This window comes from Hemicordylus capensis, chromosome 13 (genome assembly GCF_027244095.1).
Source record: "Hemicordylus capensis ecotype Gifberg chromosome 13, rHemCap1.1.pri, whole genome shotgun sequence".
In the NCBI taxonomy this organism is placed as follows: Eukaryota; Metazoa; Chordata; class Lepidosauria; order Squamata; family Cordylidae; genus Hemicordylus; species Hemicordylus capensis.
Genome location: NC_069669.1, coordinates 10,185,439 through 10,210,561, shown reverse-complemented (window position 1 = coordinate 10,210,561; position 25,123 = coordinate 10,185,439). Strand labels below are relative to the sequence as shown.

General features: G+C 50.2%; 1 protein-coding gene and 1 long non-coding RNA gene across 4 annotated transcripts in view; one reads left to right on the top strand and one right to left on the bottom strand.

Moving 5' to 3' along the window:
* Positions 1–25,123, top strand: part of CFAP70 (cilia and flagella associated protein 70) — a 31,490-nt gene that overhangs the window by 1,903 nt on the left and 4,464 nt on the right. For 2 of the 3 annotated variants that reach the window (XM_053275766.1, XM_053275767.1), the window contains exons 3-25: positions 1,025–1,211; positions 2,383–2,481; positions 2,814–2,893; positions 4,454–4,630; positions 4,920–5,102; positions 5,562–5,656; positions 6,465–6,561; positions 7,191–7,346; positions 8,241–8,393; positions 8,920–9,000; positions 9,620–9,711; positions 11,147–11,207; positions 11,503–11,694; positions 12,123–12,254; positions 13,620–13,745; positions 14,547–14,680; positions 16,153–16,268; positions 16,956–17,138; positions 18,217–18,366; positions 20,614–20,732; positions 21,992–22,144; positions 23,105–23,266; positions 23,930–24,019. In XM_053275766.1, the coding sequence (XP_053131741.1) occupies positions 1,025–1,211; positions 2,383–2,481; positions 2,814–2,893; positions 4,454–4,630; positions 4,920–5,102; positions 5,562–5,656; positions 6,465–6,561; positions 7,191–7,346; positions 8,241–8,393; positions 8,920–9,000; positions 9,620–9,711; positions 11,147–11,207; positions 11,503–11,694; positions 12,123–12,254; positions 13,620–13,745; positions 14,547–14,680; positions 16,153–16,268; positions 16,956–17,138; positions 18,217–18,366; positions 20,614–20,732; positions 21,992–22,144; positions 23,105–23,266; positions 23,930–24,019 (3,018 nt within the window). The remainder of the gene's footprint in view (positions 1–1,024; positions 1,212–2,382; positions 2,482–2,813; positions 2,894–4,453; positions 4,631–4,919; positions 5,103–5,561; positions 5,657–6,464; positions 6,562–7,190; positions 7,347–8,240; positions 8,394–8,919; positions 9,001–9,619; positions 9,712–11,146; positions 11,208–11,502; positions 11,695–12,122; positions 12,255–13,619; positions 13,746–14,546; positions 14,681–16,152; positions 16,269–16,955; positions 17,139–18,216; positions 18,367–20,613; positions 20,733–21,991; positions 22,145–23,104; positions 23,267–23,929; positions 24,020–25,123) is intronic. The other variant, XM_053275768.1, reaches the window with a different exon arrangement.
* On the bottom strand, positions 18,690–24,876 carry LOC128336347 (uncharacterized). The gene is made up of 2 exons (XR_008311924.1): positions 24,762–24,876; positions 18,690–19,260 (listed from the first exon to the last, which is right to left on the bottom strand). It is a non-coding gene; the product is annotated as an uncharacterized LOC128336347 (long non-coding RNA).

Below are 25,123 nucleotides of genomic sequence, written 5' to 3'. Positions count from 1 at the left end.
AAATGGTCTATTTATGTAAATGGTAAATGTTGGTAAATGTTGATAGTGGTAAATGTTCTATCTGAGAAAGTCTCCATTCAGCTTGCATTCAGTACATTAGTTTGTAGAATACGGTCATGAGTAGTAATCATTATTATCTGCATATATCTATTTCTGCAAGAGCGGAAAATGTTATGATGGAAACATTAGTGGAACACCTGCAAATGAGAGGGAATTACTGGCAGACTCCGGGTACTCTGCAGATATGTTGGTGTAACATATTTGAAGAACAAAATCTAAGGGGGCAAAAAACAACAACAACCCACCCTCAGATTGCTCAAATGTAACACAATGGAATGGAATGTCCATGGACTTGGGGCAGTTAACAGAAAACCAGATGGGTGGAGCTAATAGAACTCAGTAGCAAGGAGGGGAGGAAGGAGGGCTTGAACAAAAAGATCGGGAAACGTCTCAGCTTGTAGAATATCCCTCAAGACAGTCACAACCCCTTCTGCTTCTGAGAGGGGGAAGTGCCTAAAACATTCACCATGGTCAGGCACAAGCTCCAGTGAATGCACAGCAGGGATATACAGTAAAATGTTGTTGTAGGTCCAATCTTGTCATTCTTTCTAATGCTGAACTTGGTGATCCCTGTACCCATCACCCAGCCAGTGAAATGGGAGCCACCTACCGAAAAGGTAGTGGTTTCTGTGTATTTGGGAGACTCGTCAGATATGCAAAGGAAAAAGAAAAGATCCCCCTCCCCAAAATGACCTGTTGAGGACTGAGCATGCTCAATGGCTTCTAGGAGCTATGTTGAGGGCAGCTGAGCATCAGCCCGGGGCAGGGAGCGGGGGAGGAATTAAAAAAGGGGGAAAGGGGGGTGGAGGCTTCTCTGCTCCATCCCTGAACTGAGTCCCCCGATGATGCTGGAATGAATGAATACAGAGAAAGAGAGTGTGATCTTGTGTGGCTGGCGTAGCATTTGAATCTGCTCTGTCCAGACTAAGCAACTTGAATGCCCATCTTTTTGCCTCTTGGATAGAGAGGGGTCAAAGGAGATGGGCCAGTGACATATGTGCGGGCCGAATACAATGGCGTCGTCCTTGGCGACTCCCCGAAAGTGGATTCTGCTCCAGATGGAATTGCGAAGTACAATTTCACCGCCACCTTTGATTGCCTACCTGACGGGCCACACTATTTGGATGACATTGCACATAAACCATTGCTATGTGAGTCAAAGTGCCTCTCCCTTCCAGATTTCTGTTTGAGGTTTCGAGCTGAGATTCTTAGAACAACCCACGCAATGACAAGTTTAAGTTTCTGATTTCCAGGGAACCTCTGGCTCCTTGTGTGTGCCAGAGAGAGTTAAATACACACAAAGTGATGTAGATAGACTTAGACTCAAGGGCGGCCCTTTCATTAGGCCAGGTGTGGCAGTCACCTCGGGTGGCAGATTCCTGAGGCATCAGCAGGGTGGCAAAATGCCCCTCTGCTCTCACCATTGGTGCAGATCCTTGGGACTGATCTGACCCCTGCAAAGTTTGTAAGGAGCACCTCACACTCCTTGACAAGCTTCCAAGAAGGAAGAGGAGGCTTCTGGCAACCTTCCCTCCTCCCCACCCTCTGTGCCACTTTCAAAGCTTGCAAGGGTTGGTATTTGGAGGGGGCCGGCCCCCGCTAGGGGTGTGGGGCAAGGCAGCATTTTGTGACCTCAGGCACCACAATACCATGGGCTGTGCTCCTACTTGGGCTCTGACGTCCTGAGGAATCCTAGGATTCATGCTTATAGTGATTTTTGGCAGTGTCTACCCCTCGTCCCCCCAGAGATGGAAAAGAGGTGATAGCATTGTTGCACTACAGCTTTTTTTGTGTTATCGCCCTTTCTTTATCCCGAGCCCCAAACAATTCGGGTCAAATCGTAGCCATTTCTGCTCGGAGGAAAGGGTTAGGGTGACTAGGGCAGCAATAAACAAATTGTCTTCCTCTCTACATGGAATCATCTTTGGAGGACATTCCTGCCAATTACCATTTCCAGTCCTCTGACAATGCTGATAAAATATTATAGTAGATTTTGTGTTTTTAAACACTTTTGAAACCTATAAGACCCCCATTGCAAATTTGTCCCCTGCAGGCCTGACGGTCAGGACAATCAAAGCATGAGAACACTCTGAAAGCTGTACGTCTTGCAATGCTTTTACCTGTTTTCCCTCTCTAGGGGTGTAGACCTTGTCAAAAATCATAATACCGACCTCTCCAGCTGGCTCATGCACCATCAGAAGTTTGTCAGAGGTTCCCAGGGAATGGTAGGGCTTGTATGCCTTAGAAAATATCAAATATTCGCACTGTTAAGTGCTTCTAGCATCAGACATTTCATCCACCTTTACCTTTTGTCATTTCTAGTCACTGTGATTGAAGTCTTACCAAAAGAGAAGAAGCAGAAAGACGAGAAAACGGTGACCCTTGGTCAAACCGTGATGGACCTTCTACCTCTACTGGAAGGTGGGCATTCTCTTCGTCTCTTTCCTTGCTCCGGCTCCTCCTGAGGATCCAGAGAAGCTTTCTCCTGGTTTCTTTCGCATTCACTATTGGTGAAATATACTTGCAGCCTGGCCCAGTGCAGCTCTCCTTGGAATGAAGCCCCACTCAGCTCAGTATGATTTACTCTCCAGGAAGGAGACATACACCACTTGTCATAATGGTAGACCTTTCACTGTAGGTTTAGAGAAGATGCATAGCACTTCCTCTGCTTGCAACCAGCGGGTTATTTTTTCCTTGTGAAGTCTTCTGATTATTCCCAATCCTCCCCCCCCCCTTTTTTTTGTTTTTTGCAGGATCGTGTGCATTTAATGCAACGCTTCCAGTGTACCCTGTGCCTGGCTCTCCCCTGGAGAGCCTCCGACCAGACGCCAAGGTATTAAAATATGTCCAGATGCGTCGGCTCAGATGAATGTCCAAACTGGATGTAGCAATGTATCGCAGCCGCCTTGGTTTCCCAAGTATTGCTGGCTGGCACTCCGATCTTAGACACCTTAACTTGGAAATGGGAATTGGTTCATTTGTGCACTCTTGTCACTTGTTGATGACTACAACATCACAGAAAATTCCATGCTGACAGTACTTATCCTCTCTGTAGGGAGGCCTATTTTGCCTTTCTCTCCCTGTTCCAGTGATCTCCACTGTTTTCCAAGCAGGGGCCACTTTGGCAAAAAAACACCCTTCCATTTGAAAGCCATTTCCCACTGTGCAGGTTTACATGGTACTACATGGTACTGTGCTTTTCTCAGTGCTGGGAGGGCCCTTTGGAGAGAGATGTAGCCTTCTCTTAAGAGCTCTTTTGGGAGGGCTACAATTCCCAGCATCCTGTGCATGCCTTCCAAGCTGGTGCAGGAGCTGTTTTCCTTATAGGAGCCTCCTGGTACAGCTCTGTAAGGAGGAATGGTGGCTTCATGGTGCCAGGGGACTGTGTTCAGCTTTGGTTGAAGTTTCGCTCAGGCCCAATAAACAATTGAGGGAGAGGTGCAGGAGGAGAGCTGGTCTTGCAGTAGTAGTGGGCATGAATTGTCCCCTTTGCTAAGCAGGGTCTGTCCTGGTTTGCATTTGGATGGGTGACTACATGTGAGCACTGTAAGCTATTCCCCTTAGGTGATGGGGCCGCTCTGGGAAGAGCATCTGCATGCTTGCTTGCAGACGGTCCCAGGTTTCTTCCCTGACATCTCCAAGCTAGGGCAGAGAGAGACTCCTGCCTGAAACCTTGGAGAGCTGTTGCCAGTCAGTGTAGATGTTACCTAGCTAGATGGACCAATGCTCTCACTTGGTGTAAGGCAGCTTCCTGTGTTCCTCTGTTGAGGCCATGCTTGGGGTTGATGGGGACCACCATTGGCTCCCAGGCCTTACAATGAAGAACACTGCTCTATTCGTTCCTCTCAGCTGGCTGGCTGGGAGGGGAGATGGCAGACAGTTTGGTGGAGTAGAAATGCCCTAAAGCTTGTATCCGTATGGAGTTGCCTTATACCGAGTCAGGCCATTGGTCCTTCTAGCTCAATATTGACTGCTTTTACTTGCCGTGGCTCTCCAGGGTCCCAGGCAAGGTCTTTCCCAGCCCTTCTACCTGAGGTGCCTGAGACTGTACATATCCTAGACCTTCTGAATGCAAAACGTGATCTCCCTCTGACCCCAGAGACCTGCAGCTGCTGGATCATACTGGTCTTAAGGTGCAGCAGTGTGGCTGTTTCTTATGGGCTGTTTTCTAAGGACATCTTTACATAGCCGATTTAGCCTGGTTTTTAAATGACCAGAATTACCTGGTCATTCCCGCCTGGGAATTGTAGTTCTGTGAGTGGCTGCGCTAGAGATCCGTAACTAATTGAAAAGTCCCAGGAATCCTTTGAGGGCCGCCACAGCCATGAAACTGATATAAGACAGATCTGCGCTGGCACCGCAGTCGGGTCTTGAGTCTGCTCTTGTCTTTCAGTGTGGCATCGATGTGCTCGTTTCCGTCCAGGAAAGTCTGCTCTCTCCTTCTCAGCTGTCTGGCGGCAATCTCCTGAGAGTGACGGTGGAAGCTGCTTACTCAGTGCCAGAAGCCTTTCTTCCCACAGGACCCCAGTACAACTACATGGTTGGCTTTCAAGTGCCAGCAGTCGGAGAGGTGGGTCAGCTGCCGAGGCAGATCCTCCTATGACTGTGGCATAGAACTTGTAGGGGTGTGTCCCATTCCTCCCACCCCTCAGACAGGTGGTTAGACTCCGGCTTTGTCCTGGTGAAGCCAGGGAGCTGTCCGGCAGGGCAAGGAGCAACGTCTGCTGATTCAGCAAGGGAGCTGTCCAGCATGGACTTCTCGGCTGGACTTGAGACGCTAGAAGTGGGTGTCACGCCAGTAACAACCAGCCAGCAAGTGAGAGGTTTTTGTAGCTGATCCTGCTTTATGGCCCTTCTAGAAAGAATGCCCCTTCATGTTCAAGAATGGGATCCTGAAGCTTGGTGGTGAGAAAGAGCCAGTGCCCCGTCCGAAAAAGTGGCCGTTTGGCAACATCTTAGCACCTGGGGCACAGAACATTCCAGAGTCCTTTGTCGTTGGTGGTGGATACGAGGAGGAGGATGGAGACCTGAATACACCTGAGGTGATCTTGACAAGGCTGGGGAAGGGTATCGGTGAAGTCATTGCACAGAGCCAGCGTGGAGTAGGACCAGGGGGAGCTAGGACCTGAGTTCAAATCCCACTCAGCCATGAAACTTAGTGGGTTCTGAGCCAGTCACTTATCCCTCAGCCTAACCTACTTCACAGGGTTGTTGGGAGAAAAACATAACCACATACACTTCTCTGGGCTCCTCAGAAGGATATAAATTTAAGTAAATAAATTGTAAGTGAGTCAGAATGGCCTTGCTGAGAAGGCCAATGGCTCATTTCCTCCATAATCCTGTCTCCTGGTATTGGTTAGCCAAGAGAGGAGTATAAAAATTCAAAATGAGCCTGATATCCATTTCCAGCTGTGAGTCTGGTGTGTAAAAGCACATTTGACTGCTTGATTTAGTGATGGATTTGCTACAAAATTAGTCTGTTTTTAAAAATGTATTTTTAGGAAAGAGATGCCAGGATTCAGGGAGAAACTCTCAAGAAAAGGATTGTGTGGGACTTGGAAAGACGCTGTTACCTAGATCCTCAAGCTGTGCTCTGGTGAGAAAAGACAGGCAATTTCCCCGGGATTCATAACCCCGGGTTTAAAAAATGGCCCAATGGAAAGAGATGTGAGCAGCAGGCTGGGAAACTTGATACAGCCACTCATGGGGGCTCTGAAACAAGATCCTCCCCTCAAGATGATAGTGACCTGCCCTACAAGGTTGTTGTAGAGCTGGGCTGCATGACTTTAGTCCTCCAGCTGTTGTAGGACTATAGCTCCCATCATCCCCAGCCACAGTAGCCAATAGGAACAGTGGTGGTGTGCTACAAGAATGCAGTCCCAGTACTTTTCTTCCTCCAGGCTCTCAGCAGGGACACAAAGCCTTGCTCACACGCACGCGCACAGACACACACTTTGCAAGCCCATGAACATCTGTGCGAGGTCTGGAACCTACCTGCAAAAACAGCATGTTTCTATCTTTTATGGTTTGATTTGGGCATTTCATGTCAGTCAGTGAGGGCTTGCAGTTTGCAAACATATTAACTTCTTATCTCTCTGTGACTTTAGGCTTTTCTTTGCTTTATGAGATCTCATTTCCTAGGCTTCCCAAAGGGAGAGTTTTTCTAGATTTTCTGGGGAAGTAAAGGATTTTTCCAGGAATTTGGGATTTCTGCTTTGTTTTATTGTTGGTAGTTGGGGTGAGGTCTGGAACCCACCTGAGAAAATAGCCCTGTTTCTATCTTTTCTGGTTTGATCTAGAAGTGTGTCAGTCTGTCGGTGAGCCCCATGCAGCTTTATATTATAGCGACAAACGGTAATCTGTCCTTAAAAGCAACTTCCTGACTGTTTTCCTCTGTGCCGCAGTTTTCGAAAGCGGATTGCAGATTGCCGGCAGTGGCCCGTGGAATTCACCAGAGTCCCTGTCGCCACTTCTACCAAAGCCAAAGGGAAAGCAGACAAGGTAAAGCCCTAGTTGTGTTCAGGCAAAGGACGTGTATGTGTTTCGTTCTTTATAATTGTTTGGTCTAGGGCCGTAAATAAAATTTGACTTGACTTGACTTGACTTTCGTTCTTTATGCATGGCTGCACAACTTTGGCCCTCCTGCAGATGTGGGGCTACAACTCCCTTTGGGCCACGGAGGCTGGGGATGATGGGAGTTGTAGTGCAAAAAAAAGAAGGGGAAAAAGATGGAGGGCCAAAGTTCTGCAGCCCTAATTTAAAGCACTTTTGCCCCATGTTTCAGTCCACAAGGCTTCCCGAGCAGCTTATGCACAATCAATAAAAATAGCAAAACATGAAAACAATACAAAGTGTGGGAGGGTTCCCCCAAGCGTGGAGGGTTCCCCCTCCTCTTATCCCCGGGACTGTCTCTCCCTGCTCCTCCACCTGGTTCCTTGTGGTCATTCTGCCACTTCTGGGTGCTCCCACGGCTGCCCATTGCCCAGGTGTGATGTCACTTCCGGGTGGCTTGAGCCAATAAAAGCAGGAGCCTTGTCTGCGTGGAAGCTGAGGAAAGCTATGCTGCTTGTGGCGCAGGAACCACAAGCTACTACGGGGAAATGAATCTAAATACATTGGTCCATTTCCAGGGAGGAGGAGGAGGAGGTGCAGGAGGAGACGAAGAGCCGATTTCCTTCCACGGCGTGGCTTTCGTCAACTTAGTGCCTTTGCTGTATCCTGGGGTGAAGCGCGTACGGGGAGCATTCTGGGTTGTACCCTACCATGACAGCGAGGTGTATGAAAAGGTAAGCATCTGCATTTGGAGACAGACGACAGTTTCCTGGTCTTTTTTTGCTGACCTTGCCAAGGATGGCAAGTTGAGAGATGGTCAGGGTTGCGTTTCTCCCCAGATACGTTGACGGGGCTGGGAATGTGGAACTAAGGGCGGATGCAATAGGCCTGGGCTCACATTCAGTTGAAAGGGTCGAAGCGGAATCCTGTGCACATTGGCCGCTGGCCCAGTGTGGAGGTGGCTGCTCCCACCGCTGACCTCTGCACAGAGCAGTCCTGTGTTGGGCAGGGCCCTTAGAAGGAAGCAGAGCCTCAGGGATGTCTTGGAAGGCATGCAGGGGGCACTGGGAAATGTAGTCTTTCCCAGGGATGTCTTGGAAGGCGTGCAGGGGGCACTGGGAAATGTAGTCCTTCCCAGTGCTTTCCCACTAGAGCTCTATGGGGAAAGCTCATACCTTACCCCCTGCTCATTCTCTTGTGCAGCCATACAAGCAGAGCCAATTGCATGGATCTTTTCCATTGGTCAGGGGTCCCCAACCTTTTTTTAACAGGGGTACCCCTTTTGTTGCAAACCTTCAGCTCAGGTACCCCATAGAGAGTGTGTGTGTGTGGCAATAGATGGGTTGCTATGGTATTTGTACCCCCTGTTGGGAACCCCTGCCAGAGATTGAGCACTCCTGCCAATTCCATGGGAAAGACCACTCAGCTCACCCCACCCCCACCCCCCAGCATGGCTGCTGGCCCTTAGTGTAAACATCACACTATCGCCTTGGGATGAACTTGCATAAAGCCCCCCTTACCCAGCTGTAGTGCAGGGCAGCCTTTCAAGAGCACCCGTTTGCTGTGGGTCATTTGGTTACAAATTGCCCCTCCGTCTTGCGGTTGTCCTTGGCCCTCTCTTGTTTCAGACCAAGTGTCTCTTCAGCCTCTTCCGTGACGTCGGCCATCTGGCCATCCTCAATAGGTCTGGGCCAGTTGGCATGTACACCCCGCATACCAAAGGTGTCCTTGGGAAGAACGTGAAGGAGGACAAGCCTTCCAGAGACCCAACACTGAGAAAGGTGAGTGTAGGGTGGGGGCAGGAGGGCCGGGCCCAGTGCAAAAGAGATGGAAGCCTGGTGAGTTTGTAGAAGAAGAGATATTTGGGGAGGGCGGCAAGACCTGGACGAAGTCATCCAGGAGAGGAGAGCTTCATCCAGGGAGGAGAGCCGGTCTCCCAGTAGGAAGCATGAATTTTCCGCTTTGCTAAGCAGGGTCTGCCCTGGTTTGCATTTGGATGGGAGACTACATGTGTGAGCACTGCAAGGTATTCCCCTTAGGGGATGGTGCTGCTCTGGGAAGAGCACCTGCCTGCTTGCTTGCATGCAGAAGGTTCCAAGTTCCCTCCCTGGCAGCACCTCCAAGATAGGGCTGAGAGAGATTCCTGCCTGAAACTTTGGAGAAGCTGCTGCTAGTCAGAGTAGACAACACTGAGCTAGATGAACCAATGCTTTGACAGGGTATAAGGCAGATTCTTATGTTCCACAATCCGGAGTGACAAGTCTTTACCTTCTAAGGACCACCTCTTGTGTTTTCTTTCTACGCTAGGCATCCACTATTGTGAAACCCCAGGTGTCCGAAATTCTAATAGAAGCCGCTGTATCTGTATGCCAGAACCTGGAAGGACAGGTAAATAGATGCCTGAAATGGGTGGCAGGGTAATCGTAGACTCCAGACTGAATCTAAATATGGGACCCGTTTTAAATGCGTTTTAATTGGGTCACGTGAACTTTGCGAATGAATACAAGGGTCTCTGAGTACCTACAGGATCCATTCCTTTCACGGTGGTATTTCCCCATTACATCATAAGAACAGCCCTGCTGGATCAGGCCCAACCATCCAGTCCAGCATCCAGTTTCATATAGTGGCCACCATGAGCCTCTGAGAAGCCCACAAGCAAGAGGTGAGGGCATGCTCTCCAGTGTTCCCTCTAACAGGGATTCCCAGATGATGTTGACTACAACTCCCAGAATCCCCAGCTGCAGTGGCTTTTGCTTGGGGTTTATGGGAGTTGATGTCAACAACATCTAGGAGTAAAGTGGGGGCACACTTATATTTTCACGATGTCGTAATGCAAATGCCTGCTTCCTTTTTTTTTTTAGTAAAGCCTGCCTTGGCCAGAATGCACACTGAGTGCCTTTCCTTGGCTTCCTCTGTTGCAGTGACAACAGGCAGGCGCTCACCCCGATAGTATGATTGAGATCTGCGCCACAATGTTGAAAAGCACCTTCTTGTTTGTCTTTTGTAGCAATATGTGGAGGCTGGGACGTTTCTGGTGATGGAGTTTGTGCTGGACAAAGCTTTAGTGCCCAAGCGTTTGCCGGAAGAACTCGCCAGCCGGTGCGCAGGGGCTGGGGTCGTGGGACTCTTTCCGTAAAAGTTCTCCCCCCACCCCAAGGTGCTTGTCGAGCCCTCCCCATGGATGTAAGCCAGAAGCCAGTGTAACTGGAACAGGCTTGAGATCAGGCCCAGGAAGGGAAGAAAAGCAGCACAGCCTTCGAGTTCCTTCGGCCACGGTGCACACATTCCGAGGCTGCTAAGGCTGAACATCTGTGCTTCTCTGTTAAGACTCTTGGGTGTTATGGAGGTATATGACTGTTTTGCAATCATCCAGAAGCAACATATGCCCTCACCTGTTTGCTCCCCTGTGCAAGTCACCTTTTAAGGAACAACTCAAGGTTCTGTTTAGTTTAGTTTAATTTAAATTAAACAGGAGTGAGCAACTGAAAGGCACCGGGAGATACCCTGTCCATCATCCTCATCTTCATAGGAAGCTGCCTTATATCGAGGCGGACCATTGGTCCATCTCTCTCAGTACTGCCTGCACTGTTCGGCAGCGGCCCTCCAAGGCTTCGGGCAGGAGTCTCTCCCAGCCCTTCCTCAAGACGCAGCCAGAGAGTGAACTTGGGACCTGCGTATGCTCTTCCATTGAGCAATGGCCCCATCAGTCATCTGTTTATTTAGATCTATTTGTTAATCCCTGTCCTAAAAGGGCTCACAATCTAAAAAGAATCCCAAAGTAGACACCGGCAGCAATCTTTGGAGGATGCCGTGTTGGGGCTGGAGAGGGGCAGTTGCTCTCCCCCTGCTAAATCTTCTGTTTGTTTAATGTTGGAGAAGAAGGGGTTAAAGAGCCCTTTGCCCGTGTCTGGGAATGAGCAGCTTGAACTGCATGATAACTGGAGGGCTCTGCCCGATTATCGTGCCCTTTGGAGTTTTTTTGGGGGAAAAGGTGGCTGAATCCCTAATAGCGAGTGAGGCTGTGTGTGTCAGGGGGGCAGTCTTGGGGTCAGGGTCTTTCTTGGGGACCACACATGGCATGGGAAACCTTCCGGAGCTGGCTTGGGCCCTCCATCTGGGCCTCCAGTGGCGTATCCTGCATAACCAGAAATGGCTCGGCGGTGATGCCGTGTTTCGTTTCGCCTCCCACCTCAGAGCGGGTGAGAAACCGAAAACCAGCTGGGAGCCAACATGCAGAAGGTAATGATGGGGCTGCCCCTCGGTAGTCTCATGGTCCATCCTCAAGGCCTGTTGCCAATATCCTAGCCACGCTTTTCAGCAGACGGACAGGCTTAAAGAATTTTGAGGATTGGCAGCATGTATGTCTCCTGCCCCCTGGCTTATTCCCAGCAACTGGGGTCATAGCTTGACTTGTGGTCTTTTCTCCTCCACCCTATCCTCCCTCCTGACAAATTTTCTACATTTTCAAAAATGTAGTCTGCTCTTAAAGAGCAACTTCCTGCCCATTACAACCTCATTTTTTCCCTTCATTCAGGGTGAAGGAGATGATTCCTCCGCGTCCTCAGCTGCCTCGAAGGACTGCAGGAGCAAAGAAGGTGCGGAGTATTCTTGCTTACTTACTACACTGATATCCTGCTCTTTCTCTGTGGAGCCCAGAGCGATGTACATGGTTATGTTAATCCTCACAACACCCCTGCGAGGGAGTTCAGGCTGTGGGGCTGGTATGAGTTTCATGGCTGAACGGGGATTTGAACTCGGGTCTCCCCCAGTCCTAGTCCAGCGCTCTCACCACAACACCACACTGCCACATTCACTCAGAACGGTTCAGACAAGTCGCCCTGTTGGTCACAAGCCCTTTCTCATCCCTTATTTCTCTGCTGTCTCTTTCAGGCAGTGGAAGATTACCACAATCAGATCACCAGCATTGCGGGAGCCATTCTGGAGGAGTACCACGAGCTGTTTGGCAGGCACTTGACCGAAGGTTATACGGTTGACAGCCAGACACTGGAGGACCAGAAATGCCAACTCAACTATGAGCTGAACAATTCAGGGAAATATTTTGCTTTTAAGGAACAACTCAAGGTTCTGATTAGTTTAATTTAATTTAATTGGATCTCCTTAATTGGAGCCAAAACTTGCCATAGCTTTTAACAAGCCATAGAGGGATTTCTTGCATGGTTTAAACCGGGGGTTCCCAACCTTTGGTCTTCTAGATGTTGCTGCACTACAGCTCCCATCATCCCCAGCCACAATAAACTCTAGCTGGAGGTGATGGGAGTGGTAGTTCAGCAACATCTGGAGGACCCCAGGTTGGGAAACTCTGGTTTAAATAATCTGAAGAGTTTATATTTAAATTTGAAAGACTAATCTATGGAAAATTTAGTTAGACATCCAACCGATGCATCTAATTTCTGTTCTCCTCCTTGCCTCTGCCACCTCCCTCCCCTGCAATGGCAATTTCTGGGCACTTGGATTCTTCTTGTTGAGTGGTAGCTGTGTGTTCCCTGCAGCATGCCGTGGTGAAAATTGTGAGGGAGAAGTACCTGAAGACAAATGCGTTTGAAAACCTTGACCAACTCCAGACTTTTCTCAGCGAGCTGTACGTTTACCTGGTGGATCAGATGCATGTTGCTTTGAATCAGGTAGGCAAGGTCAGGAGACCAGCTGTATTGTATCCCTGCAAGAGTCTGCAAGAACATAAAGAAAGCGCTGCTGGATCAGGCCCCAGGCCCATCTAGTCCAGCCTCCTGTTTCACACAGTGGCCCACCAGATGCCTCTGAGAAGCCCACAGGCAAGAGATAAAGGCATGCCCTCTCTCTTGCGCTTGCTCCCTTGCAACTGGGATTCAGAGGCATCTTGCCTCTGAAGCTGGAGGTGGCCTATAGCCACCAAGACTAGGAGCCATTGATAAGAACATTCCTGGCCCTACCTATGCCGATGGCATTATTCAGCTTTGCTCCTGATGATTCGTGGTTAACTGCACGTACTATGTGTCCTAAAAAAGTAGCATTTTGATGCAGTGCTTAAAGTGGCTTAACTGTGTAGGCACTTCCTGCTGCAGTCGAGCCGCCTGTCCTGGTGATGCCAGGGATTACACCTGGGACCTTCTGCCTGCAAAACTGGTTCTGTGCTGTTTTTCAAGCTTCTTGGGAGATGCAGGATATATACGTGTGTGTCTACATACTGGAAATCAGATGCATAGGGATAATGGAGCAGGGAGGGGGAAATGTCCCTGAGCTGGAGGGCTTGGGGTGAGGGGCAACAAGATTCCCCATTGCCTCACCCCAGGGCACCCCCTAATCGCCCCTGCTCCACTCCCTCTCCCCTCTGCCCTGCTTCCCACCCACCTCCACTGCTGAGGCGGTAGTATGACGACCCCACATTGGCCACGCCCTCTGTGTCAGCATGCCGATGCAGGGGGCGTGGCCAGAACTGGGAACCAACACATGGTGGCCCTTTGCTCTCTCCAGCCAGCACTTCCTTCGCTGGCTGGATGCTCCCTTTTTCTCCCTCATGAGCATGATGACTGAGTCCTTCTACTGAGTCCTTCTACTGAGTCCCTTGGTCCATCTAGCTCAGTATTGTCTACACTGGCCTTTAACTCGCATCTCCTCCAGAAACAAGGGGGTGAGTTCACATATCGGCCAGATTTACCCGGAAGTCCCTGCGAGCGATCGGGGAGCACTTCGCACACCATTCAGGTTTTTCATCCCGTGTTGCCGTGTAGCCTGATCTATATCCAGAGTAAAAAAAAAAAAAAAATCAACTGTTTGCGTCTCATTTTGGAGCAACTTCGAACTGGCAGTAAAGCCTGCTGTCTGGCAAAGCCGCTGCACGTCCCTTCCAAACGAGGCTCTCTCTGCCTAGTTCGAGTGGTTTGGGGAGGAAACGTCAGGCTGAGGGGGAACTGGGAAAGATGTCTATAAAATATATCATGTGCAAAAAATCATTATATATATATATATATATTTAAAAACCCGCTCCTTTTCTTCTTGCCCTGGGGCAGGTGGTGAGCCACCAGAGCCGCAGCCCTCCTCCGCCCACCTTCACCACCAGCGAGCAGCTTCTGCTCTTTGCCCACGAAGCCGAAACGATTGGAGACTACACCTTGGCGTCGACTTACTACCAGGAGGTGACAAAACTCCCTTCCTCTCCTCAAGCTGAGGGAGCAAAGAGTCCTCTGCAGGTTTTGAGGCACAGTTGGAGACACGTAGAAGGGTTTTTTTTTGTTTAGCCTGCTTCCCGTGGCAAGTACCCCGCCTCCCACCCCAGCCAACATGGCAATGCCTGCACCGGTTGGCACCAGATTTGGTACAGATATTGTGCCCCGGAGGGACCCCTGAGCAGCATGATCTGCGATGACATCATGCCCCCCTCCGATCCAAGATGGCGGCCGCACAGAACGTAGGCGGATTTGTTCTCACCTGAACTGCTTGGGGGTTTTGCACCTTGGTGCTTCCGTCGCAGCCGAAATGGGGAAGAGGGGCATTTTTGCGGGGGCATCGGAAACTTCCACAGCTAGAGAGGTGAGGGCTGTTCACACGGCCATGAGCAAGGTCAGAGGAGCGCCCAGCCAAGGTAGGAGAGCTGGGCGTGCTCCCGATTGGCGGTCATGGGTTTGCAAAGATCAAGGAGGAAGGGAGAGGGATTGGGTGGGAGCCAGGAGCTGAGTGGGATGGCTTTTCACCCAGCCTCGATAAAATGCTGGGCACAGACTGTGGCTTGGACGTGCCTGTCCTACCCAGCTCCCACACGACCACTCTCCCTCCAGCTTTGATCTTTGCAAACACCCGGCCGCCAATTGGGAGTGTGCACAGCTCCGATTGGGCACGGTCCCCAATGGCGTGCCATGCCTACTGTGGAGTAGCGCCGACCGTGTCTGGGCTAAATTCACGGAGAGATCTCTCACTTGCAATGGTGCTTCTGTCCCCAGAGACTGTCTCGCGACCGCCAGGATATCCAATCCTGGCTGGATTACGGGGCCTTCTGCCTGCTGATTGAGGACAACCTCAAAGCCCAGGAGTGCTTCCGTGAGGCTGTTGCTCTGAGTTCCAAGCACCTGCACAGGTACGACTTGATCCGGGAAGTCAGCTGGGATGGAAAGATCCCTGGCCAGTTCCAGATGTTTGCAGTGCCATGCCGGGGTTCACATGACAGAAGAGTGGTGTGGGCACCAGAGGCATCATTAGTGGGTGACCCATGGGGCAGAGACCCCAGTGAATGGCTCAGAGCCCTGGATTTAATCTACCCCCTCCCTCCTCCATGACGTCTCCCAGAAAGGAAGTGCAGCAGTGGAGGCGCCTGTTCAGATAGATAGTGGATAGCAGTGGAGAGATAGCAGTGGAGAGAGCTCTGTGTTCTTTGCCGCTTCCACCTTCATAGGTGCTTGATTCTTATCTATCTATCTATCTATCTATCTATCTATAATGTGCTAAGGATGTATGTGGCAAGCCCCGCCCAAACAGTGGGAGGTAACAGAAGTTACCAATCTAGTAAACTTGCTGGTAGCCTCCGTTGGTAACAGAGGTTATCAATCAGAGGTAACAGAGCAGAAGCAACGTGTTGATTGGGCAGTGGGGATTCCATATGCAGATAGGGAAGAGGAGAGGCAGGAAGGGGGCGTGCGAGTGGCAGGGAGGGGCGAATGAGCGAGCGGTGGGGAGGGGGCGAGCGGGGGGCTACCGTGTGAGTGAGCAGGGAGGGGGCGAGCGAGTGGTGGGGACGGGTGAGGGCGTGAGCGGGCAGCGGGCGGCAGGGATGGGGCGAGTGAGTGGGCAGCAGCGGGGAGGGGAGAGCTGAGAGTGGGTGGTTGACACTGAGCAATTAATCAGGGGCTGGGGCGGGGGGCAAGGAGAGCAACAAAGTCCTAGCGCACAGATGCTCTGTGCAGGTTCAGCTAGGATTCTAATATTTCTAATGTTGGAGACTTTAAATTAGAGACTTAATTCTAATATTAGAGACTTTAAAAAACCATATGTAATCATGCTTGGGGGGGTGAGGTGTATGATTAATAATGATCAAAAGAGGAACGTTTTTTACATGATTGGGGCAGATCCAGGTTTAAATGGTTTGCTACCATCCTCTCTCGGCCCATAACGTGGGCCAAACCCATTTTGGACATGGTAAGAACATAACCTAAGAACAGCCCTGCTGGATCAGGCCCAGGGCTCATCTAGTCCCGCTTTCCCACAGTGGCCCACCAGATGCCTCTGAGAAGCCCACAGGCAAAGGCGTGCCCTCTCTCCTGCAGCTGGTTTTGAGAGGCACCTTTCCCCCACCACCCCCGTTCATAGCTGCTGGACTGTATTAGAGACTTTTAAGAACAGATGGTGACTATTCTTGGGAGGGAATGACTGAGTTTCATTATCAAAAGGGGGGCTGTGGGTCTGGGCCCCGGGATCTTTTCAGTTGCGACCGACTCATCCAGATGTTGCCCCATTAAGAACGTCCTTGTGACGGGAGCTTTTGTCGGCTACGTCATCGTCGGGGTTGGGTTGGCCAAGCGGTCCTAGCTCAAAGCTTGGCTTGTGTCTGCGCAGCCTCCTGCTCTGCGGGATCATGGCGGTGATGCTGGAGCACTACGAAGAGGCCGAGGTCTTCTTTGAGGATGCCACCTGCGTGGAGCCATCCAGCGTCCTGGCCTGGACGATCTTGGGTATGATGGGGCCAGCTGGACCCAGCTTGGGTGGCTTTGCTCACACTTCTGTCCCCGCGACGTGGCCTCTGCTGGTGCTGAAGGTAGACTGGCAATCAGGACACAGCAGGCTTTCTAGCGTTGGCACTTTGAAGCCAGAACAGCCCTCAAACACCAACACCACCACTGGGATCTAGCTATTGGATCAGGGTAAGGCGGGGGTGCTCCAACCTGGGTCCCCAGATGTTGTTGGACTACAGCTCCCATTATCCATTGGGGCTGGTTGCGGCAGTCCAATGCCCTGTGTCAAGCTGGAGTCCAACTTGGGTCCCCAGTGGTGTTCATTCTAAAAGGGATTCCCAGATGATGCTGAATACAACTCCCACAATCCCCAGCCAAAGGCCATGGCAGCTGGCGATTCTGGGAGTTGAAGTCAACAACATCTGGGAATCCCTCTTACAGGGAGCACTGGTCCCCAGATGACTTAACTTGGGTCCCTTGTCATCCAGTAGGGTGGGTTGCTGGAGTCCGAATCCCCTACCTCAGAGGTTCTCCAACTTGAGTCCCCAGATGATGTTGGATTACAATTCCTATCATCCCCCGTTTCCTTGAAACCTCACTTTCCTGACCACGCTGCCACACTGATGCATCCCATCTGCTCTACCGAATGCCCAGCAGTTTATTCCATCCCTTTGCCTTTTCCCTCAGGCCTGTTCTATGATATCCAGGAGGATGACATCAGGGTGGAGATGGCTTTCCACGAGGCCACCAAACTCCAGAAGGCTCGTCTCGCCAAGGAGAAACCACCACTGGACAGCACAGAAGGGCGGAAGCGCTTATCCTCCTCTGCTTCGGGGATGCCAACTGTAACTGTTGGTGGGGAAGAGCAAAGTAAGCAGGGGCCCCGCCTTAAGGAAGCTGGCAATTAGTGAACTCTGAAAAAACATTCTCATTTGTCCATCTCTAGAATTGGGGGGCATTGTTGTGGATGCTCCAATAGCTTACTCCCAGGCACGTGAGAAATGGGTTTAGGATTGCATCCTTTGCCCGCACCCCGGGAAAAACAGTCCTGCAGATGCCCATGCCACAGGCGCATGGGAGAGCTGGTCTTGTGTAGCCAGCATGAATTGTCCCCTTTGCTAAGCAGGGCCCACCCTGGTTTTCATTTGGATGGGAGACTACATGTGTGAGGACTGGATGGTTCCAAGTTCTCTCCCTGGCAGCATCTCCAGATAGGGCTGGGAGAGATTCCTGCCTGTAACTTTGAAGAATCCGCTTCCGGTCTGTGTAAACGATACCTAACTAAACGGACCAATGGTTAGACTCGGTACCAGGCAGCTTCCTATGTTCCTGTGTTCACATGACATTCTTTCACTGTGTTTCATAACCCCTCTCCTCCTTTCTTGTTCCTTTGTGGTCCCTGGGTTGTTCTCTCTCCGGCCGTTTTGTTGCCCAAACCCCTGGTTTCAGGCTCCCCACCCAGTGCCTTACCCATAACCTACTCTTACACATCGGAGGTGATCGAACAGCATTTCCAGTATAGCGTTGAGGTTAACCTGAGACCCTGAAGCCTCAGAAATGCTCCCCGGGTGAAACAGTTGCACATGAACAGGAAGCTGGGGATCGGTTGCCAGGAAAGGAAGCGGTGGCAGAAGGAAGCAAAGCAGTGAGATGCAGGGCCCCACAGGCACCTGTTCCCTACCAGCTGAAAGAGCATCCCTGTCCCCTCTGGGAAAAACTGATCAGCTAGGGGCCCTCTGAATAGCCAATGGAATGGACATTACCAATGGCTATGCATTGAGAGAGCCGTGCTATTGGCTATTCACAGAGGGCTCCTAGCCAATCTGCTTTTTCAGAGGAGTTCTCTTTTGGTCAGCTAACTTCTGCTGAACAAAGGTCTACAACCCAAGACATTGATGAAGGCTCCCCCCGCATCTACCCACCCACCCATTTGCTAATTTCCCTTCAGTTTCCGAGGAAGCTCCAGACACCTCCCTGAAACCCCAGGTGGACGCTCCGGAGCCAATCGCAAGCAGCCATCCTCCAGAAGAAGAATCGGTGCCCAAGATGCTCAAGCGGCCATCAATGGCTTCCAGTAAATACAGGATGAGCCGCAAAGGTGAGAGAGTGGGGTGGCAAAGCCGGGAAGTGGGCTGTCAACTTCTACCAGAGCTGACAGGTTTCCGTGTCGCTGACATTATAAGTGACCACCATGGAACGCCAGTGATCTGGGGGGGGCAGAGCTGTTCTCCATTCAAAATATTGTCATCAGCCGGGCAATGCATGGTCTGGATTGCATAGGCAAATGGGTCAGATGAGTGGACAGGCCTACCCCCCCGGGCGCGCTTTTGTCCACGCTTGAGGACAGCCCTCTCCTCAGTGGATGCCGTAGCAGATTCCTGCCCTGACTAGTGTGGGCCAGACTAGAAGACCTCCAAGATCCCTTTTGACGGCACCATTTATTTATTTATTTATTTGGGACATTTCCATGCCACTCTACATATAAATCCCTGGGCAGTTTGCAATCTAAAACCAAATAACAATTAAAAAAATTAACCCAGCTAAAACAATTTACAATAGAGAGAAAGGCTAACTTTAAAACTATAAAATAAAAACCCGATTAAACAGGTGTGTTTTCAGATTTTTCCCTAAAAACATCCAGCGAAGGAGAGGCTCTGGTTTTGTTAGGGAGCATGTCCCAACGTGTCCCAGGGCAACCCCAGAACAGGCCTAGTTATGAGTTGCCAGCAACCCAGCCGGAGGCAACCCCAACCGGACCTCCCCTGGTGATAGGTGGGGGGGTTATGAAGAAGGCAGCACTCTCTCTGTTATGTGAAGCAGGCACAGAGGTTGGGGCAAGTTAGAGTAGGCCAGGTGGACCATGCCGTCTTCCAACATCCTTGGTGGATATGCAGCTTGAGCAAGATGCAGTTCTAGCATATTTCTCTGTAGCAAGGCTGGTAGGTGAGGCCAGGAAGAAGGGCTTCTCCTCCTCTCCTTTCTTTCCTCTCCCCTGTGGAGGTAAAGGCAACTGCTTAGGGACCTGGTTACAGCAGGCCATCAACCCCATCAGACAGTGAGTAGCTTTTGAGCGGAGGATTGAACCTCTGCCAGGAGGGTCCCTGCTTTGTATGTAGAGACCCCAGTTTCTGTCTCCTGAAAAGGGAAAACTTCTGCCTGAGACCTCGGAGAGCTCCCTCATGATCCTGCAGGATTCCTGTTACAGCTACGTGTCATAAGGGGTTGTCTACCCGCTGGGGATTATCGTGATGGTGGCTGACATGCAGACTAAATTACTCCTGAGTAATCCTATTGAAGCCACCTTAATGGTGCAGGGGGGAAATGATTTGACTTGCAAGCCAGAGGTTGCTGGTTCGAATCCCCACTGGAAACACCTCTATTGGGCAGCAGCGATATTGGAAGGTGCTGAAAGGCATCATCTCATACTGCGTGGGAGATGGCAATGGTAAACCCCTCCTGTATTCTACCAAAGACAACCACATGGCTCTGTGGTTGCCAGGAGTCAACACCAACTCAATGACACAGTTTACCTAATCCTATTGAAATTAAGTACTACTACTATGAATATTTCTATACTGGTCTTCAACCAAAGTTCTCAAAGCAGTTATCGTAGGGAAATGCATAAGTAAGGAGGTTGCCTGTCCCCAAAGGGCTCAAAATCTACAAAGAAACATAAGGTTAACACCAGCAACAGCCACTGGAGGGACACTGTGCTGGGGATGGATAGGACTAGTTGCTCTCCCCCTGCTAAATAGAGAGAATCGCCACATTAAAAGGGGCCTCTTTGCTCAGTTAGAAGGGGAGTCGATGATCCAGCTGGGATGTCAGTACCAGCTTGAGGGATGGATTAAGTAATCCTTTAGAGTAACTCCTGAGTAGTACTATTGAGTAACTTAGTCTGGATGTCAGCCACTGATGACCATTAAGAACATCAGTGTACTGCTTTTCAACCAAAATGTTCTCCATACAGTTTGCATGGCAACAGGAATGAGAAGAGGGTTCCCAATCTCAAAAGGGCGAACAGTCTCTAAAACGGTACACAAAGGAGACACCAATAAGAGCCCCTGGAAGGGGTGCTGGGCTGGGCTGAATGGGGCCACTTGCTCTCCCCTCAAGAGAGCCCTCACTTGAGCAGATTCTTCTTTGCCTAACTTAGGGCAAAGATAGGGGTGATCCCCTAACCGTGTCAGGGTGGGGATGCTCTCGTCGTCTTAAAGAATAAGAATTGCCTAAAAGAAAAACAAATGTTTCCATAGATGTAATGAGCGGAAGCACTGAGGATCCAGGAAACTGAACAGCTGAAAAGGGCCCTCAAATGCCTTGATGTGTCTCCACTTTTTTTCAGACGTCTCAAAAGTTGGTGGGGTCACCTTTGATCTAGACGCCAGCTCATCTGCCTCACAGCCCACCATCACTATCTTCATGGAGACGATAAGCTTCCTGATGGGGGTCAATGCCTTCCAGGTGAGTGCAGATGCCGCTGAGAAATACAAGTGCTTGCAGAATGGTACATAGGAACATAGAGAACTGCCATCTACCGAGTCAGGCCCTTGGTCTGTCTAGCTCAGTGTTGTCTACACGGACCGGAAGCAGCTCTCCAAGGTTTCCGGGAGGTATTTCCCAGCCCTGCTTGATTCTGCCAGGGATTGAACCTGGGTCCTCCTGCTTGCCAAGCAGATGCTCTGTCACTGGGCTACATCCCTCTGGTGTTGCAAATTTATCGGGATTGGAGACAGCTTCAAAATCAAAAGTCAAAAGGAGATAGCTTTAAAATAAATACCAAGCTTGAGGTATTTATTGAGCTGGTCTTGTGGTAGCAAGCCTCAGTGGTCCTCTTTGCTAAGCAGGGTCTGCCTTGGTTGGCATTGGAATGGGAGACGACATGTGTGAGCACTGGGAGATATTCCCCAAAGGGGATGGGGCCACTCTGGGAAGAGCAGAAGGTTCCAAGTTCCCTCCCTGGCAGCGTCTCCACAATAGGGCTGAGAGAGAGACTCCTGCCTGCAACCTTGCAGAAGCTGCTGCCAGTCTGTGTAGACAACACTGAGCTAGATGGACCAAGGGTCTGACTCTCTATACGGCAGCTTCCTTTGTTCCTAAAAGGGGATTGATCTGTGCATTTTATTAAGCACTCCCGATAATTCTAGCCTGTTTGAACCTTTGGCTCCGACTGAGCCTTTGAGGAGCTACAGATTGACCCTCCTGTTAGTCCATGGAAGCAGCTCCGAAGCTGCTGTCCACCCTGAGGCAGAGGCAGCGACAGAAGGAGACCTTAGCTAAGATTCCGTGTGGGTTTAGTAGCCAGGGGGCCACTCTGCAGGCTCCAAAGGCCAGAGGGTTGGATAGGCGCCGATTGAAGCTGCGCTTGATTCAGTAGCCAGGAACTCTTTATTGAGCAAGCTGGAGGCTGGGAAGTGGGTCTACAGCAGACTAGTAGTGGGGAGGGCAGATTGCTTGAACTCAACTGAGTCACATCCAGCAAAGTCTCCTGATTGTATTATTAACTGTTGTAGTTCAACAGCAGCTAGAGAGCAAAGGTGGCCCACCCCTGTCCTAGAGTGACACCAGCCGACAGGCAGAGGGGCACAATTACGGCGTGGCTTTCCTCCCCTCGTGCATTCTCTGCCTGCGATGCTCCCCTCGCAAGACAGACCAAGCTGGCTGGAGGAGGAGGAGGAGGAGGTGGAATGACGTGACCCCCAGCAGCGGCCTTCCCCTCTCAGTTTGTTCACAGGGCACTAGCGCACGAACTGCTCTGCCCTCAAGGGGGGCCCAGCTGCGACTACTACTTGGCGCTGGCAAAGACACACTTGCTGAAGAAGGAATACTCCAGGGCCAAAGACTGCCTCGAAATCGCCGTCCAGATTGACTTCTTGGCAAGTATCTGTCTGGGCTGCCACGCGGGCATTGTGGATTTGGAATGCTGGCAAGGAAAGACATACCGTATTTTACGGACTATAAGACGCTACGGACTATAAGACGCACCTTAATTTTAATCCAGTTTTTCAGAGTTTTAGCATATTAAACTGTTAAAACATATAAGACGCACCTGAATTTTGGCGGATATTTTTCGAGGAAAAAAGTGAGTCTTATAGTCCATAAAATACGGTAACATGTTGCTATGGTGTGGTCTAGTCTGTATAGATGTATTAGCCAGTCTCCTGAACGGTGTAACTCAGATTTGTGTGCTTTATGGATATAAGGATACGCATACAGATTGTAAGTGTTGTAATCATGAGACGGGCTACTCCAGTCAGTGGCTTGCCTGTGAACTAAATTACACATGAACAGTCTTACTGAAATGAACAGGACAGGGGGAACTGAGTCTGCATGTTAAGCCAGGGACTGAAATAAGCCTGTCTCATAACTGTAACATTTAAGCATGTGTGTGTGTGTGTGCACGCACATTGTGTATCTATAATATACGAATACGATTAATATTTATATAATGCTTTTCAACAAAAGTTCCCAAGGCGGTTTGCATAGATATAAATAAAACAGCTCCCTGTCCCCAAAGGGCTCACAATCTAAAAAAGAAACATAAGAGAGACACCAGCAACAGCCACTGGAGGGATGCTGTGCTGGGGATGGATAGGGCCAGTTGCTCTCCCCCTGCCCAATAAAGAGAAACACCACTTTTAAAAGCTACCTCTTTGCTCAGCAGAGGATAGATGTATGTGTGTGCGTTCTCTCTCTCTCTCTCACACACACACACACACACGGCATTCCTGCATTCCACATAAAAATCCATCAATGCCCAGCCCACAGCTCCTACTATACTCAAAAGTTAATCCTATTTTGGGGGCATCCCTTTTGCTCCCCTTCTCTTGGTACAGAATCCAAACGTTTGGGCCCTGAAAGGGCATCTCTGCTTCCTGACTGAGAACTTCAGCGAAGCCAAGGACTGCTATGAGCGGACCGTCAGTTTTGTGACAGACGCCAAAGACATTCATTTCGTGTACCTGCGGCTGGGATCCATCTACCTGGAAGGGAAGGAGGTGAGGAGGCAGAAAGAGTGTCCCCCCCCCCCCGCCGCCAAAAAAAATAGTGTTGAGATTTCCCCCACACATTTAGCACAGGGAGGGGGCAATGAGGGGCCCAAGGTATGGGCAACCTGTTTCCCCCTTAATCTGGCACTGAATTCCATGTACCCTCACAAGGCTTTAAAGTACCCCCAGAGGCTTATGCACCCCTGGTTGAAAATCCTGGCTATAAAGCACAAATGTGCAGATTATGCTGTATAAGGCAGGGGTTCTCAAACGTGGGCCCAGATATTGAACTACAATGGCCAAAAGCCATTATGGTGGGAGATGCTGGGAGTTACAGTCAAATGACATCTGGAGGCCCATTTCGAAGAACCCCGGCTAGAAAGAACAACTAGTAATAATAAACCTCTGGATGGTTCAAGGAATGGCTGAATTCCACACCATCCTAGCCCAGAGTATTGATTCCCAATGGCTGTTCGACACCCCCAAGAAAGCCGCCTCCAGCTCCCTTCCTCTAGCAAGTCCTATTAAAAACAGCCATCCTCAAGGTTGTCAGTGAATAGTTCTGTCCAGAAGGGTGGCCAGTGAAAGTGTGTCTGGAGAACCTGAACAGCCAGAGGTTGGCACGAAGAGCCGCTGTACAGAGCGTAACGCACCCATCTCTTCTCTTGGTAGTATGACAAGGCAAAGTGCACGTACCTGCAAGCCTGTCGGGAAGCACCTACCTGTCTCACCTGGCTGGGAGTGGGTATTGCCTGCTACAGGGTAAGTGCTAAGCAACTCTGGACACAAAACATCCCTGATGGGTCCTTTCCCAGCTGGTGGAAGATGTATGTTTGGCAGGGTGGGTGGTTAGGGCCTGGCTTGCTCAGCACAGAGGCCACAGCTGGTACAGAGAGTTGGAATCTTTTTGTCTGGATAGATAACCATGACCATAAAACAAGGTAACTGGCTTTAGTGGCCCCGTTGGGGCCGTTTGCACTAGGGGTTCCCCCTAGCCCTCCATCAAACACCCTGTGAGGCTTTTTAGAAAAGAAAAGAAACTGATTTGTTGAATTGCTACAAAAATAGACTGCCTTAGGTTTCAGCTTTTTGGTTACAGTGTATTTCAAAACACTCAGATCTTTCTTAGGCGGTCCACCTTGAAATCTTAGTTACTCAGTTACAAGCAGGGGGATACAGATCTTGAGGTATGCACAGCAGCAACATACACAAAGAAACAGAAATTCTAACACCAGTTCTTACTAAAACACTTTCTCCTGCCCTAAACTTCCAAAACCTCTAGCCTTGGCTTCCAGTGTTCTCTCTAATTTTTTTCATCTGTGTGCGGAATGAGTTTTGTTCTGGGTGGCAGTATCAAGGTAGTGTGTGCGCACACATATTCAGAGTGGGACTTTCCCGATTCAATCTGAGAGGGATCTAAAATTAACTGAGCGGACATCAGAAAGTGTGTGATGTGCATGCCTTAGAGGGAACAGTGTTGGCTTCCCTTCCCTTGAAAACTCACCAAAATTCCTGGCAAGCTCAAGTCCCCTGCAATCCTCTTTCAAGAATCTGCAGTCACCATCTTGGAGCAGACATCTTGCTGCTCGCTCAGCATTTTTCTTCTCCAGACTTCCTCCTCCTTATTCCCAGAAACCCCAGCAATAGCCCTCTAGTCCCACCCACCTGACAGACTGATTGGTCAAGACTTGGGGGTCGCCAGCCTGTCAGTCAAGCCAGAGGTTCACTTCCTATTAACTCTTCAGAGGGTGGGGAGGCTGGGTCATCACAATGACAGTGCCTCTGAACATGTGCAGAATGTCCCTCCCTCATCGCTGAGCAGCCATAACTATTCTAGGTATGCACATGGCAGGCTAAAGCATGGCT